Consider the following 17,118-nt stretch of genomic DNA (forward strand, 5'->3'; position numbering starts at 1 on the left):
CTGGATCCGCCCCAGAAAAATGCAAATCAAATATCCCTAGAAGAAACGGAAGATGAAATTTTAGGAAAACTATGGATCAAAAAATTGGGATCAAAAATTGCGATCTTGCCCAATAATTAGTTTCTGGATCAGGGCCACAGAATTTTTGAACGTCCCCTAAATATATCATACTGAGTTAAGTGACAGTTTGGATTTGGCTACACTGTATGTTGTTCTCCATAAGAAAATTTTTGATTGAAATATATTGGATCTTTTAATCCAAAAAAGAAAAAGGCGAGAGATGGCTGAAATTCAAAGCTAACATCCCTTTCTAAGAAAAGAACTCTGAAATGGCACCGTACTAAGTTAAATGAGTTCATTTAAGGTTCGGTAATACGGTTCTGAACAAACTTTAACCAATTTAGTTTCGAAATGGAATGAAATTTATCTACAGTATCAATAATTTTAGAAATAAAAGATTCCAGAGTGGACGCTTTAGAGACAAAGGAACAAAATTTCTAGTGCTATGGTAAGCAGTGCTTACAGAAACAAAACCATCAATAAAGAAATCTCCATGAATATTATGAAAAAATTTGAGATCAAAAATATATCGCCTATATATTATTATTATTATTATTATTATTATTATTATTATTATTATTATTATTATTATTATTATTATTATTATTATTATTACAGTGTTATTATTATAGTGGTGGTAGTGATAGGTTACCTAATAGAACTCCTTAGTTACTTAGAATGAAACGTATTGCAGTTACTTTTTTTTTTTTTTTAAATTACGTAACAGAATCCTATCTACAATTGTTTTCTTAAATTTTCTGAAGATTCCTCGCCACTGACACACATTTTATGCCTACACGAAGTAGCCATTTCACTTTCAAATTTCTTTTACTTACTAACTATATTTTCGCTGTCGAAGCTGTTAAAATGTATTATCCCGGTTCTACCATATACAACGATGAAACCAAGCTGTAAATTTTCGAGAAGTCAGAGCACTGGATATAAACCAAATAAAATACATTTAAAACCGCAAAACTATTTGAACTAGTTCATATTAACCTCCGTAGAAATATGCACACTCCTTTTATTCGTCTAATATCTTACCTCCAGAAGTTGTGCTTTAGCATCATCATCGAATTCTCTATCCTTTTCAGATGAGGTATTAAAAACGAGGAAATTCTCTGGATTCACAAACAACTCATACTTGTCAGGACGTTCAAGGAAAAGAATTTTATTTCTGGAGTCTCGCGTCCACATGAGTAAATTCTCTACCAGGAATTCATGATCTTCATATAATCTCTCTGCAAAGTGAAAATAATCAAATATACTACGTGACTAATGTTTTCACTGTAACGTACAAACAGGAACTCTTCAAATTATCAGCACGTAAGGAACTGAAGAAAATACCTTAAGCTAGTTGTGACATAATGTACATATTAAATATAATATTAACATGACTGACATCACGAAACACTTGGAAAATGTGTAGCTGATAGCTCAGGGCTTCAGGCGACCACTCTAATTATAGTGTGCCGAGAAACTAGTTTCTTAAAAAAACGAACTTTCGTGTTTTAACACAAAGGTAAACACACATTATATTTATAACGTTTACAAGTACAGTCGCTTGCAAAAGTGCATACTTTTCCCTACTTCTTATTTTATGAGTAACTTCGATTGGATGAACCGCCAACCACATTCGAGAAATTACGAAATGAAGCACTGTATCTGAGAAAGTACGTTGATAGATAGAGTGTACATCTCTTGTTCAACGTCTCAGTTCTCTCTGAAAACGTCCACAAAATTCATTCGATTTGAAGTTATTGTCAGAAAACAAGTATGGTGAGTTTCCCCTTGCAAGGGAAGGTATTGTTTAAAATCATCCAGCGTGGACCATTATGAACTTCAAAAACTCTGTACAGAGAACACCTATATAACGATACATAGCTCGTACAATTCAGCATTTTTTATGTTCCTTTACGAAATACATGCTCCAAACGGGCACTTGCATCTTGAGGACAGCCTTACAATCTTGAGGTACTGGTGATCAATGTTTTCAGTTGTTCAACAGATGGTGGTTTCTGCAGTGAGGTCCTAGCAATTCCCAGACATGTTGATGTAAGCCGCTTGATTTTCGAAGGGTATGCAAAACATCTTACCTTACCCATTCGATATTTTCAGGCGTTGTTACAGCTTTTTATGGACTATTACTGCACTTTCTGAAGGTTTGAATTATCCCTTCCGTATTCCACTTCTTCACAAAGTTCAAAATTGTTAACTTGAAGCCTGCATCTCTGTACTTAAAATCTCGCCTGAACTTTCTCTGCACGGTTATAGGCGATTTTTAGTTTTCGTACACTTGTTCATAATGAAAACACGCTACTCTACCTACCTGTACGAGATGGCCATCTTGTCTGATGTCATGTGTGTTACCAGATTAACTTAAAAGAAAAACATGAATTAATTATTCAATGAGCCATGCATCGTTAATACACGTGTTTCTTGTACGGAGTAATTCAAGTTTCTAATGGTAAACCTTATTATAGTTCACTCTGTTGATAAAAACTAGTCAATTTATGTCATCCAACATTTAACAACCTACAATACGCAATCAGTTCCCACTATACCTATGCCTTGGTTCGATGTTAATGACATCAAAAGAACCATTTTTTTTTTTCACGTAAACAAAAACAAAAGAAAAAAGAAAAAAAATCACAAGTCTCAATGACGTCTGACTATAACTAACTTTACCTCGATTTTCTATCACTTAATCCACACAAATTATCATGATAAATGGCATACCATTGGAGGCATGGAAATGCGAGCTCAAATGAAATATTTGAATTTTTTCTAAGTTACCTATTTTCAACCCTTTTAGCAGGTTAATTTTCTTTTTGTCGAAAATTAAGATGAAGAACGTTGCGTTCTTTGTAATATCTTATTCAGTAAATCGTAGTTTTCTTTCGCATTTTACATAAAACGCTGGTACAGCTTAAATCAGTTGTTCCAAACTGACAGATACATAACGTAGCAGCGCGGTTTTACAATCTGAGGGGAAAAAACACAAAGCTTTTTCTTCTCTCACTGAGAAGGCGAAAAACACACTATGACGTCCGAGATCATTCACTTGGAAATGAACAGCCTACACGTATACACTTATACTATACAGGATGGTTCAAAAGGACTCATCCGATTAAAAACGTAAATAGTATTCACAGTATAGAACATACTTTAGATTAATTTTGTATTACAAAGCTCATCATGCAGGTTTCTTACATACCAAACCACAGGTGCTCATCATGGTCCCCTTAGGATGTACGGTATACGTTTATACGTGCGAAACTATATCGGATGCGCTCAGTGTTTTCTTCTGACACGCAGGGAGGACTACTGCAGTTTTCTTCACGCAAACAATCCGTGTCTTGAAATTAATTGTAGCACCGCCTGCCAGGGTATTGTCGACAAAATTCACGCTGGACGGTTGACATGGACTCACATTTCGCGAAATGTAGACCGCAAAATTATTTCTGCTGTCTAGTCACTATCCTGACAAACACTGAAGTGACCAATGAAAGAAGCTCGCTACTGAACCTACCGGAAACCGCGTGAAACTTGAGAATTTCTTCTTTCCGACACTTTATTGTTGGTTTAAAATGGATAAAAATTTGCAGTTACGACTGTTTGAAATTGGATAATTGTTTTTCAAACACACTGTATTTTGCTCTTTCTATAAAAATCGTGTTAGCGTAATTTTCTTGACTTGGAAATATCGAACTAAGAAGCAATTAAAATCTTACAAGTTTCTACGTGAAAATAAAGAGTATTTTGTTGATGCCTACCTAATAAGAGTCTGTCCTCCCACCCCCACCTCCTAATCATTACCTAATATGTTTGTATACAGATCCAAGAACAGAAGATGAAGAATTTTTCTCCCACAGTTACAAATAAAGATTAACAAAGCCAATAGACTGTACTCACCTACAAAATACACACGCAGCTTTGGACAAACATGGCACCCCAGACTGACTTCTGTTTATAACGAGGAAATACTACGAAGCGTCTTCGAAATAAAAAATTATCAAGGTTTCAACTGCTTCCGAAAATCTCGAAAAAATAAAAGTAACCAGCTATTTTAAGACAATAATTTTAATTTGCCGTGTGGTATCTAGAAACTTGGGATGATAACACTATACTCATGATTCGCTCATGATGGTTAGGTTTTCGGGAAGTGTGTATGAACTACTGATGGGACATTAATTTTCTTTTGTGTATTTAAATATTTACAAAAGGCCCACAAGATAAAAAAAAGAAATGAACAATTACCCATGTATAGATCCGGTAGATGTTCAACAATGGCCCATTTTGGATCCATCTGCACGTGGTTTTTGTCTGCTAACAGTCTTGTAACGTAGGCACAGGTCATTTTCTCATCCACTAACAACGACTTTGTGCTTCCATCAGCGGAAAACGCTTTGATAAACAACTTCTTAATGTTGGCTTCTCGTAGTTTCTCCAACGCAATGCGGATCTTCTCAGCTTTCACGCGGCCTGCTTGATCCACCTACAACACACAACACATCCGTCAGTTAAGTTTCATCGGACACTTCTTAAAATCTTTTCCAACTTATTACTACAACAACAGAACGTAAAATTTAAATTAAACAGTGTCTTATATTAAAACTATTAATAAAACAAAATCGCATGGTGTTTTATTTTATTGCACGTAGTACGTATATATCTTTTGTGTTCTTTGAATATTGGTGTTCCAGAATAATTTTCTATACAAAAATTTCATTTGTTAACAACTCCAGAGCTTCGATATGTGGTGTTGGAGGAAGATGGAGAAGATAAAATGGACAGAGAGTGTAACAAATGATGATGTTTTGAAACGGATAGGAGAGAATAGGACGCTTCTAGCCAGTATCCCCTGTAGGAAGGCCAAATGGTTGAGTTCGATTTCGAGTGAACGTTCCTTTGAGCAGCGAGGCCACATGAGACGGGACGTACTGACTAACGTGGAATCCGAACTACATGATCGAACCCGGTTCTTCCACGGCAAAGGAAGGCCAATTGGGTTGGACACATCTTGCGAAGAAATTGTATTCTTCATACTACCATAAAAGGAAAGATGGAAGGGGAGAACGGAATAGGAAGAACACAACTGATCGGTGATTTGAAAAACAGAAGAAAATATTGGAAGTTAAAAGATGAAGCTGATGGTCGAGAAACGTGGAGGGAACATTTCCTGGCCCAAACCTAAAACTGAAAAAACTCATTAGTCCCAAGATCTACCAAACGGGAAACCGTCGCGCTTTTCACTTAGAATCAACTATCCTAGGTTGTTATTACTACTTAGGTTATAGCTTTTCATATTAGATTTTAAGTTAAGAACAATGTAGTACAACTGGACAATCCACTGATAAATTATTAAGAGTAACTATTTAAGAAGGATATTTCCTTCAGCAAAGAAACTCACAGAAACTCACATGTTCTTAATGAAATTACTTATATATATATATATATATACATATATATATATATATATATATATATATAAAGTGAAAAAACTTAGTTGATTGCGTCTTCAAGAGTTTTTCGTATGGATTCGGCTACTTATCCTCTGGCCTTGCTCATTGAGTTAGGTCACTAAATTAAGATCGAATCACTTTATAAACACATTTTAATCTCTCTGTGCAAGATTTCAAAATACATTAGCGCGGCTTAAACATACAAAGCAACATTTCGTTCATTACTGTACTCTTGGCGGGGGTTGGAAAAACTTCAGAATCTCCGCTCTTAACTGAATTTGATACTTGTAAGAATCTATATGAATGTATGTACCTGCGTTGGAGATGGAGCCAAGCTGATTCCACTAGACTTGGATCCGTCTGTCCTTCCACCACTTCCTCCACTGGAAGCAGAGCTTTCACTCGACAACATTGACACATTGTCTGAGAAGGCAGAGTCATTGTCTGGGCTGTCCGTTCTCACACCTACAAATAAAATAAAATAAAATAAAAAAATTAAAAAAAAAAAAACAGATACTAGCTTTAGTATTATTACTTATAATATTCCATGCATTCTATCAACAACAATTATAAGACAAGTTGACTCCTTCCTGTTACTATACTCTTACAAAGTAGTGATTAAATATTTTGTAGTTAAATAAAAAACAAGTCTGACCAAAGTAAACGTTTATTATTATTAATCTGTGTCAGAGTTTTGGCAATATTTGATTACCTTCATCAGAAACATTATCCAATCTACGATAAGCGGAGTTTCTTTGGTCAAATTTTATCTTTTTTTTTTTTTAATTTAACACATACGTAGTTCTAAAAGCTAGAATGTGCAGCGTTCACTGTGTAATTTAATGCACTTTCAATAGAGATTTATTTTATATAATACACAAAGTGAAAAAATGACTAGATCGGGACTCGAACCCAGGATCTTAGGCGTACCATGCCGATGCGTCAGCAAATAGTCTGAGTGGAAGAGCGCTGAAGAGTGGGAGAGTGTATGGCTGTTCTGGGGAACGGACTGGATAGCGTAGTGATTAAAGCATCGCACGGTACGCCAAAGATCCTGGGTTCGAGCGCCGATCTAGTCACACATTTTTTCACTCTTTGTGTATTTAATTCGCACCTACAGAGGACTTGGTGTGTAAAAGTAAGTGTAAATCGATTGTTTCTTCCTTTCATTAATACAAAGACTTATTTTATTTATTTGTTTTTACAAAGATAATGGAAAACGAGATTTGGAGAACTATTGCTTTAATAAGTCCAAATGATGACTTTAACGTAACCATATAAAATTAATTGTTATAAATATTTATGATTCGAAATGAGAAGAAATGTCTGTTATATATTATAATAAGTCCTGAAGATTACATTGAAAATAATTTAATAGCCGTAATAGGGAAACTTCATGGCCTGTGAACTCCGGAAACTTCATGGCCTGTGAACTCCAAATATTTCTTTTGCACAAGGTTCTCTTTAACGCAACGCCCAAACATTCCATATACTTTCAAACTATCTCTAGCTATACTTCTTTTATCTCTAATTTATCAGATCATCTTCCTTTAATGTCTACGTCTCCCATGGCCTGTATGACAAACTTATGAATGGTTCAACGGCTAATCATTTAAGAAATCACTTATCCTATCAGTCGATACATTACTGTAATCATCTACTGAACCATGTTAACGATCAGCTTTAATTGCTCAAGGCTTATGACACGAGGCAGCTTACGTCCTACTGAAATGAGCTGCTACAATTCAATGAGTATTTGTTTCTGTCTGTACCTCTCTTCTCCCTTAACTTTCGTAAAACAACAGATTTTAACGAAGCTTTGTATATATTTTTTTAAGAAATAAGATTATTGCTTAACGTTGAAATTTCTCAGAAATGGGGGTTCATGAAAAAGAGGGACTAAAGTTACCTTGCAAGTCTGTACACAGTAATGTGATAACAAAACAATTTTTCCAAATAACTTTCGTAAAAAGTATTTCATTTTGATTGAATAAGGCACCTTTTTTCGTTGAAGTTTCAGTCATCCGCACTGTTTGAAATAAGTCACGAATAAGGAAGTAAATTCGTCCCCGCTTAATAAGAATAAAAACTATTTATTCTCTTCTTGGCATGTGATTTCTTTAAGCTTTGCTTGGTGCTGAAATCAATCGGGATGCAAAAGGGTTGGGGCATTTTCTTCTTCTTCTATCTGAAACCAACCTATTTCCTTCTCTGGGACTCCCTATTGGGTCTTCTTGCTTCACGTTGAAATCGTGTCAGGAGCAAGGGAGTGGACTGATGCTCAATTATAAAATTTGTTTCATAGTAACATTTCTTTTTTTTAATTTAACATATCACGATTATACAGCGAGGTTACCAGAAACAGCAAAGTAAATTTCGTTTAAAAAGAAAACATACGTATTTTCATGAATAATATAGAACTGTCCTCATCTTTTACATATCTATGCAGAACAATGCTAGTTCCAATATTTTGGTTACCTTACCATGGATCTTACTATGCAAGAAGTACTTGAATGCCTAACGTATCGAACACCAGTGGAACTGTGACACACAAATTCGTAAGAGTCGGTCAGTACAATCTATATATTAAAATCATACGTTTATATGTTTGTGGCCAACTCTTTCGACAATGATATCTCGGAAACCTACAAGCTCTAGAAAGATGCCGTTATCACTGATCGATTACACATTTTGTGTAGATTGTTGTTCTAATTGAATATTTAAAAAAATGGCCGTTATTTCTTTATTACATTTTTTAGGGGTACACTGGAAGTATTGAAATTTTACAAAGTAAAGCATCATATTTTACGAGTTTTACATTCCAACACCATATGGGATTAGTATATTTATCCGGTGTTTGTTTCATGGCCAAATGATGATGCTTTCTCCAGTCTAAGATGAATCTTTATTATTTGGAGTGTTTTGCCCAATGAACATCGTTTATCACTCACATTATATAATTAATTGTGTCTGTAATGTATTTGCTTATTACATACTGCATGTAAAAAGAAAGAAAACACTGATCATACATGAATTAGAAACTCCAACCGCAAGTAGGCTTAAATCTTGCAAACGGTGCGAGATATTGAAAAAATAATCGTAAAAAGTCTCCCCTTTATGGTACTCGTTGCCAACTTTTATCACCACGTCTTTCACTTGTCTGTAAATGGACATGTACAGGTGTTGCGAGGAATGCTATGTAAATTGGTGGTTCATATGTGAATGATGCGCTGTGTACAGAACGCAAGTCAGCTAGTTCAAATTTAACATGTTCAATTTAAAATGTGTACCTAACGTTTCATTAACTACTATTTACATGAAACTTGTCGTACGTTTCGTTTTGGGTTTAAGAATTACTCCTTGAAATAGGAAAAGGTAAGGTAAGAACACAAATAAACAAAACAAAACAAAACAAAACAAAAAAAAACTTTACCAGCCTCTGCTGTGCACAACACCACAGCATTTTCTCTCTTTTCTTATTTTTTATTTATTTTATGTAAAGAAACAAAAGGAAGGATGAATTAAATTATTATTACTACATAACCTCGCCATATTTACCGTTCCAAAAGGCAAAAAACAATACTAGTTCATATTTTAATTGTAGCTTTGCTTAAACATACTGCCACAAACATGGATTTCTTTCTTTCTTTCTTGGTACTGAAGGAATAAAACCTCTTACCGCCATCACTTCGACAATGTGGGTCTCCATCACTACCATCAAGTTTTAATCTCGTACCCTCGGAACTAGATCTGGAATGAGTTCGTCTTACATTTCCTTGATGGCCTCTCCCAATATCGCTCCCTGGAACAAAAAAACATATTATTCTCAACTCCATCTACCATTTTCATGTTACAACACGAATTACACATGCCATTTACCCTTAGTTTCTCTGGATTTCTAGATTATTGGAAACTTCATTTTCCCAATCAAGCAAGGTTTACAAAGCTATCAAAATATTAAAAAATAAATAAATAAATAAATAAGTAAAAAAATAAGCGTGTGTAAAAAGGACCATTTTAATTTACGCACATATTTACAAAACATCATTTTTGATTAAGACACACAAAATCTACATTGGACACAACTGAAATCTGAAATTTTTTTCGTTTCAAAATTCACATCAATATTAAGACACTAACTCTAATATTTGTTCACAATTATTTAAAATTTAGAAAATAATATCAAGGCAGACAGTGGCGTACGTAGACTTTCACCAAGCAGGAAGGGGGGGTTCAAGTACTCTATTTCAAATCTTTTCAGGACACGAATGATTTGTATATATAGATCTTAATATGATAAATGTATATTTTCCATATCTTGCGTAAAGGAGGTAAGTTTAAACAATGAAACCTCCCCTTGCCTACACCACTGAAAGCATATGAATGTACAGTTATAACTAGAGACCGGATTAGGCAAAATGCCTATTCTTTAATATTAAATATACTGATTAAAGTTTTACGGGGGGTTATAGTTTTAATTTAAGGCAATTTTATTTTGCCTATTTCGTCCCTTCCTGCCTAAATAATTGCTTTAGTGCCTAATGTTGCCTATTCTAAGCATTTTTTTCAAATTAAGACTATTAAAAAAAGATATAATTTAGTATTTCAAGAAAGAATCCTGCCTCTATATAAGTGCTGTTTGTAGTGATAAGATGCCGTAAAAATTTTGGACTGCTATGTGTACTGATAAAGTGCTGTAGAACTTTGGACTGTTATGGTAGTGATAAAATGCTGTGTAGAATGTATTTATCAAATATACATGAAATACTTATCAAGCTTCGGTTTAATATATACAGTAAAAGAAGATATTACAAAACAAGTATGTTCGTATATTCTTTGAACATTACCTATGACCTGAATTTATTTTTTAATTGTATGAGTATTTATCTTTATTATTTAGAGTTACATTTTACTGCCTATCTTTTTAAATTTTAATTGCCTATTTTCCAGGTTTTTAATGCTTAAACATCCGGTCTCTCGTTATAACACTCTTGTTTGTGGGAGATTTAAGATATATCATCATTTAGTATTTTTTTTTTTTTTAATTGCAACAAACTAAATAAATAAACACTTGAAATTTATAACTCTTCCTAAATTTTAAAGGTAATCACAGGCATCAGCCACCCTATCCACTGACATGCAACATACGGGTGCTTGAGAATCATTTACGAATTTTTATCAATTTGCAAACAAAAATGGTTGATTCTTACCACTTCCATGTCAATGGTTGCGAGAACAATAAATAAATAAATAAATAAATAAATAAATAAATAAATAAATAAAACGATCTGTTGCATAAACAAAATTCATCTTGTGCTCCAACCAAAGTAAGTATTTCACCAAATTTTGTGTATAAAATTGCCTGTGTGAAGCCTTAGAAAAGTAAAGAAAGGTTCTACATCGAACTCTTCACTGAATTTCATCAATTCCCCTCACTATGTGCTAACCATGACTTTAATATTTTGAGAACCTTTACCAAACAGACCAGCAGAAGGTCAGTACTCTTCCCCTCTTGTCAAGTACAAATGTCATTTGTTAGAATAAGGGAGGAGTTCTACAACGTGTTGTGCTTACCATCCTCTGGGTTGCAACCTGGAGCGTCTCTTCATTAGTATTAACAAAAAATAAAGTCAATACAGGTCTTGTGAAGATAGTATTAATCTTAAGACAATAGAAGTACAGGATCATCAACATTGATTATTTGTTAAAAATGTGAATAGAAGCTTGTACAAACCTGGCTGTGTGGATGATCTTTTCTGCCCCATGGCCTGCTCACACTGTGTCTCAAGAGCACACAGTTCTCCCAGTATTGCATCTAAGTCTACATCCTGAGAGTCTGTAAAAACAAGCATACGGATTAGTAAAGGTTGAATTCAAAATTTAACGAAAGATACAAGTACTTCGTATATATTACACATGTTTTACAGTTCTATCTTTACGTTTCCATCGTAACTGTTACAACATTAAAAATCATTGATCACAAACCTAAACCCTTGGTTTGACAACCCAACTCTAATAAACAATTTTTTGTACAATATCCGGCTGAAAAATAAGTAATATGGTATTCAGACACAATTACATTATGGAATGCACTAAAAATATTATTTATTTTTCTAAACTTGTTTGTTAATAACGTCTCTTGATGAAAGAAACTTGTCTATTAAATGGGAATAAATATTCTCTTAAAACAAATGGTTTTGGGGCGAAATACTTGCAAGTTTTATGAAATTACAAGATGATTATTAATCCAAGATTATTTATATTTAAGCTCCTGTTAGCTTGAATTCCTCAAAGCAGTTACCCATCATCTCGCTTCGCAGAGTTGTATTTGTCGATCCGAGAAGGAACTTTTGAAGGTCAAAACAAGTAACATGACTTGTCTCATTAGCTATTTAGGAGGAAAAAAAAAAAAAAAAAAAAAAAACTGACGACGTTAAGCTCTCCTTATGTTTTATTAGGCTGCTGTCTTCGCGCGAATTTCACAGCCACTCTGGGTTCCAGATCCAGACAACCGGCCGTTATGATCCTCCACCACCCTTTGCCGTAAGAACACCTTCGTTTCCAGAAATAGCTCCGGCGTCTCGTTCTACAACCCATCAAATCCTTTACAGCTTCTCAGGGCGAACAAAAACCTTGCCTTTCCACTCAAGTTAATTTTGAAACAGAAAATCTAAAATACAGCTTCAGACAGGAGAGGCGCCGTTCTACAAACACAATAAAACCAAATTCCGTAATGAACCATTGACATCAGTGCGACTTAATACATGAACTCCATTTATTATAGGTTTAATCTACTAAGACACTCGTTGGCAGTTATAGCACACACGTGCTTTCTTTTACACTGCTTTATATCTCCCTAGACCTGCGTTCATATAGCCTACAATGTGTTGTAGCATGCATCAGAATAGAAAATGGAAAAATTATTGCATTCATATTTCCTACATAACCAAACACTTAATGAAGAGAAAAATCAGAAACGTACCCTGAACTGACACGCATACATGAACAGCAAGTTTTCACAATTTTTACTTCAACTTTCATAATGTTTGAAATATCACGCAGAGGTTTATGTTACTATTAGTTTAATCCAGGTTTTGTAATATGCAAAACTGTAACGTAGTCGTAGCCCAATACGCATAACGCTATGTAACATTTTGATCTGATTACCATATCACAATCCTCAGCAAGTGGGATTCTACGCAAAGCGCATCTAGGGATTAATAAGGATTGGTTGTTTCTAAAGATGACCTATCGGTTTCAGATTGTTCAATGACATTTACTTTGGAAAATGAACTTTCAATGAAATATGATCCTCCCTCCCCGACAAATAATAGCAATAATACTTTTTAAAGCACAAAGTTGCATCAATTTATAAACAAGTATATCGCATACAATGCATTACTTTTTCATTTAGAGAATATATCAAGAGGTTGCATATTACTCACAACAGTGTATACTTTGTTTTCCAAGTTTGTTTCAGACATGTTCGCTGTCTCTGATATGGCTCTGGAACTTATTTCTGGAATCATACTCTAGTACATTAGCCTTACGTACCATTACGCTAAAAGACACGATGAGAAATTAAATATGACAGAATCAACACTTCACACCATTCCATGCCATGCCGTGATTGGGATTCGAATTAGAGACAGCTTGGAATTGCAATTATCAGACACCCATTTGGCTAGAATCATACTGTAAAGGTCTGTTATAGTTTCACTTTAATGAACTGTCGATCTCAGATTTTAGTTTTGACCCATCTCAATTAAAACAACTTTCATAATTACTCGGTCAATTACTAAGAAACAACGCTACGGACGAACAGTGGTGGAACTATCATCAAATATTATATATATACGGAATCTTCCTCTTCTCTCGTTGCAGAATAAAAGTCGGAAAGCAACTATTAGTAACTGGTATAGTACCTTGGTGGAAGAACTGTAACCAACGTCAGAAAAATTTCGCGTATTTTAGTGTAATCTACGAAAAAAAAAAAAAAAAGGAACATGAAGTACAGCCAAGAGTTTTGTGCAGTACATGGGAAACTCTGACTCAAATTCGCCAAGAAAGGTAGGAATGTCTGCTGCTGAATGTATTAATTGCCAGAAGTTACGAGATCTTTGATGTCAGTTCCCTTTAAACAATTTTCGGTCAACGATTCGCTTGTGTTGAGGAGCTTTAATCCATCTTGCGTAGGTGTACGCTTAGAAAATAGTTGGTCATGAACTAGGCATATTGAAATTAGTGCCACACTGCAACAGCGGTCATAAGCATTTCTCTTCTCACGTAGATTCATATGGATTCTGTACACGTCACTGTCTCCTTATCTATTAAACTTCTGGCAGGGAGAGAAAGTGTTTTATTGATAATAATATCTTGTCATCATTTAAAAATCAGTTTTAGAAAGCAATACATCAGCCCGTCAACTACCAGTGTATTGGTGGACTTCTTGTAAGATTACTCCTACTCCGTGTATTGATCTTGATTAGGAGAGAGGATGAAACTTTCAGTGAACTATCGAAGGGAAAATTGTTCCCCCAATCAGAGATGCCAGACACAAAGTACACAACAGTCGGGAAAATCACTCCGAATCTCCTCATCAGTTAAGAAAACCCTACCACGTTATATTGCCAGACTTAGCTAATTTCTTACATTTTTCAGCAGAGTACAGTTACATGAGAGGTCTTTTAAATGATAGTTATATGCCACAGCAATTTCTTACAAAAAAAAAAAAAAAAAAAAAACTAAAGATGGAAATGACGCACGCTCTTCTGCTTGACGTAAACATTTCACTGATTGATCGATGCTTGGCAAGTAAAATCGGATGTCCAATTTCCGAGGAAGCAGAAACAGGAAAAAACATCGTCTATATTAGAAATGGAGTTGACTTCCTCTGTTATAACAAACAATGAACTAGGAAATGGAATAAGTAAAGAATCTCATCTTATTTCCTCTGCAGTTATTTATAAACTCTGTTCACGTAATTTCCTCCACGACCTACAGTCACCCGCATTTCCAACTTTTGTCCTTATATGACAAAAAGAGGTCGTCGGTCACGGACACCTCAAAGGAAGAGGCAAATAAGTAAAGCATCCAACTTCAATCTAACAATTATACTCTTTCAATATGTTTCGGTTGCTTCAAGCATTAAAATATACAGGGTGTAACATAAATGCATGGCCAAAAGTGACGAGGTGATTGCGGACATCCAAATAAGTAAAAATGTTCCTATAAACATGGGTCCGATGCCGCTTTGTTTCCGAGATAGGCTAAAGGAGACGCTGAAGATGAGAGATGAGTGAAATGGTGGAATGAAGAAAGTGGGAGGAAACGGGAGAACTCCGAGAAAATTCACGAGCACGATGTTTGTCCACCACAAAGTCCACACGGCGCGAGCTGGGATCGAAGCAGGGACCCCCAAGCACCGGAGGTGAACGCTCTACCACTGAGACACCTATTTAAATGTCGAGTCTCTCCAATGGCTCACTTTGAGAAAGTGAATGGAAATGTTCAATATTACAGGAATATTACAATCAAGTGGAATTATGCCTGTGCAAATACATTTACACTAAGACAAAGAATGAAACTAATCAACATTTGAGGTTACTGGGTTGTCAATGTTGCCAACCTGGTACAAAGTGTTGTTTTCAAATAGCCTTGCCTTTCGAAAACAAAGCGGAATATGCCCCATGTTTAGGAACGTTTTGATGTCAGCAATTATATGCTAAAGTGTGGGCGTCTAGTGCTATTTAAAAACATAACACTTTGTACCAGGTTGGCAACACTGACAAGCCAATAACCTCAAATGTTGATTAGTTAAACCTCAAATGTTCTTTATATTAATGTAAATGTATCTGCACAGGCATAATTCCTCTTGATTGTATTATTCCTGTAATATTGAACATTTCCATTCACTTTCTTATCGTGAGCCATTGCATTGGAGGGACTCGATATTTGAACACCCTGTATCTCGGAAACAAAGTTTCATCGAACCTATGTTTATATGAATATTTTTACTTATTTGGATGTCCGCAATCATCTCATCACTTTTGGCCATGCATTTGTTGCACCCTGTATAATACACGAAGAAAAAAGTTCGATTCTAAGACTTCCAACTGAAGATCTGCTAACAAATCTTGTAACATTTTCAGTTTTCACTACACTTTTATGCGGACAGTTTCTTTCTTTTTCGCTGGAAAAATGAGTGATTAACGTATCTATTACATCGTTGTCAAGATCATCGTATTATACTTGAACCAAATATTAATATACAATATAGGTTATGGAGAATATAGACTTTGTGAAGCGGTCTGTAAAGAAGAATTCATCACTGTGCGCGCGATCCTGTGTTCGACTGCCGATGGAAGTACATGTCTCGGACATAAACCCTAGTAATGGTTGGGATCCCATTTCGAACAGAAGTCTCCTATTGATATTAGATAATGGAGAAGGATGCATCAACAATCAACCAACTAATACTGTTAAACTTAGTAAAATAAAGACAAAAAATAACTCCCTTGCTCCTCTTCCTGAAAACTACTTCTGTCAGTCTTCACCTTCCACCACGAATCGAAAGCACGTGCAGCAGAAGAGGATATGTAGCAAAATACCAAGACAGGGGGAAACTAAGACCCTCGACTGGAGAGAAGTGAAGAAAGGACTCAAGCAAACTAGTAAGACTCCACGCTGGTTGTTGTATTGCTCTAGGAGAAGTGAGACCTATCTCAGGACTTCACGTCAATTCCACACTGGAAGTTCTGGAAGGTGAGCTGCTATTGGAATATCAGAAATATCTAAGGCACTCAATTCTTCGTATACGAAAAATCCAGTCTTTGAACAATACTTTTTTTTTTTTTTTTAATAACTTCATCTCTAATCTTTACTTATTAGGGCCACAGACACTAAGACTTAACATACCAACCAAAAAATATAAGGCAAACAAGAAAAATGACAACACATACAAATCGTCTCTATATCCACTATCATATTGCTATATTTCAGATATTCCATTAAAAAAAAAAAAAAAAAAAAAAAATAGGGATATGGACTCTAGAAGAATGTGCCTCCCCTTCATCCAGTCACTTCTAAGGGATTTTTGGACAGACAGACCCAGAAACTAATTTGGAAGCTTAAGTCTCTCAGCTTCACTTCTCAATGTTGTATACTATGCAAAATGAGGATCTAAGCGAACTAACAGACTGTGTTAATGAACGATTTACGTACTTCGTAGTAGCATCAGCGTACAAATCGAGAAAAAAAAAAAAAAAAAACTCTTACAACGTACAAGCACCGTCCATGTAGGAATATTGGAGATCTATAAGTTACAAGCAGTAAATAAAACTACAATGCAAATTGAGCAAGCTTCTCAGAAAAGCGTATGTATGTTTCGGTAACTCATTAGAGAAATAAATAATCACACAATCATTTCTTTTTCGTAACAAAATTTTCCTTTCTCGTATTAGATTTAATACTACCGGATCCCCTTCCCACTGTAAACACTTTTAATGCCGGGGTACAGTAATTTCTCGTACAAGCCATAGAGTCACTTGCTTCCTCCACATCCTTGCAATGAAGTAAAGTAAAAGGCTCCAAA

The 17,118-nt window shown here is 35.1% G+C and overlaps 1 protein-coding gene across 6 annotated transcripts in view; it reads right to left on the minus strand.

Annotated features, from left to right (window-relative positions):
- The window catches only part of LOC145669037 (uncharacterized), a 265,385-nt gene that overhangs the window by 13,854 nt on the left and 234,413 nt on the right, over positions 1-17,118 (minus strand). For all 6 annotated transcript variants that reach the window (XM_081737386.1, XM_081737387.1, XM_081737385.1 and 3 more), the window contains 5 exons: positions 11,260-11,361; positions 9,205-9,327; positions 5,839-5,990; positions 4,321-4,558; positions 1,105-1,301 (listed from right to left, as the gene is read on the minus strand). In XM_081737386.1, coding sequence (XP_081593512.1) covers positions 1,105-1,301; positions 4,321-4,558; positions 5,839-5,990; positions 9,205-9,327; positions 11,260-11,361 — 812 coding nt within the window. The remainder of the gene's footprint in view (positions 1-1,104; positions 1,302-4,320; positions 4,559-5,838; positions 5,991-9,204; positions 9,328-11,259; positions 11,362-17,118) is intronic.

Source organism: Thermobia domestica, chromosome 13 (assembly GCF_964235325.1).
Source record: "Thermobia domestica chromosome 13, izTheDome1.hap1.1, whole genome shotgun sequence".
NCBI lineage: Eukaryota > Metazoa > Arthropoda > Insecta > Zygentoma > Lepismatidae > Thermobia > Thermobia domestica.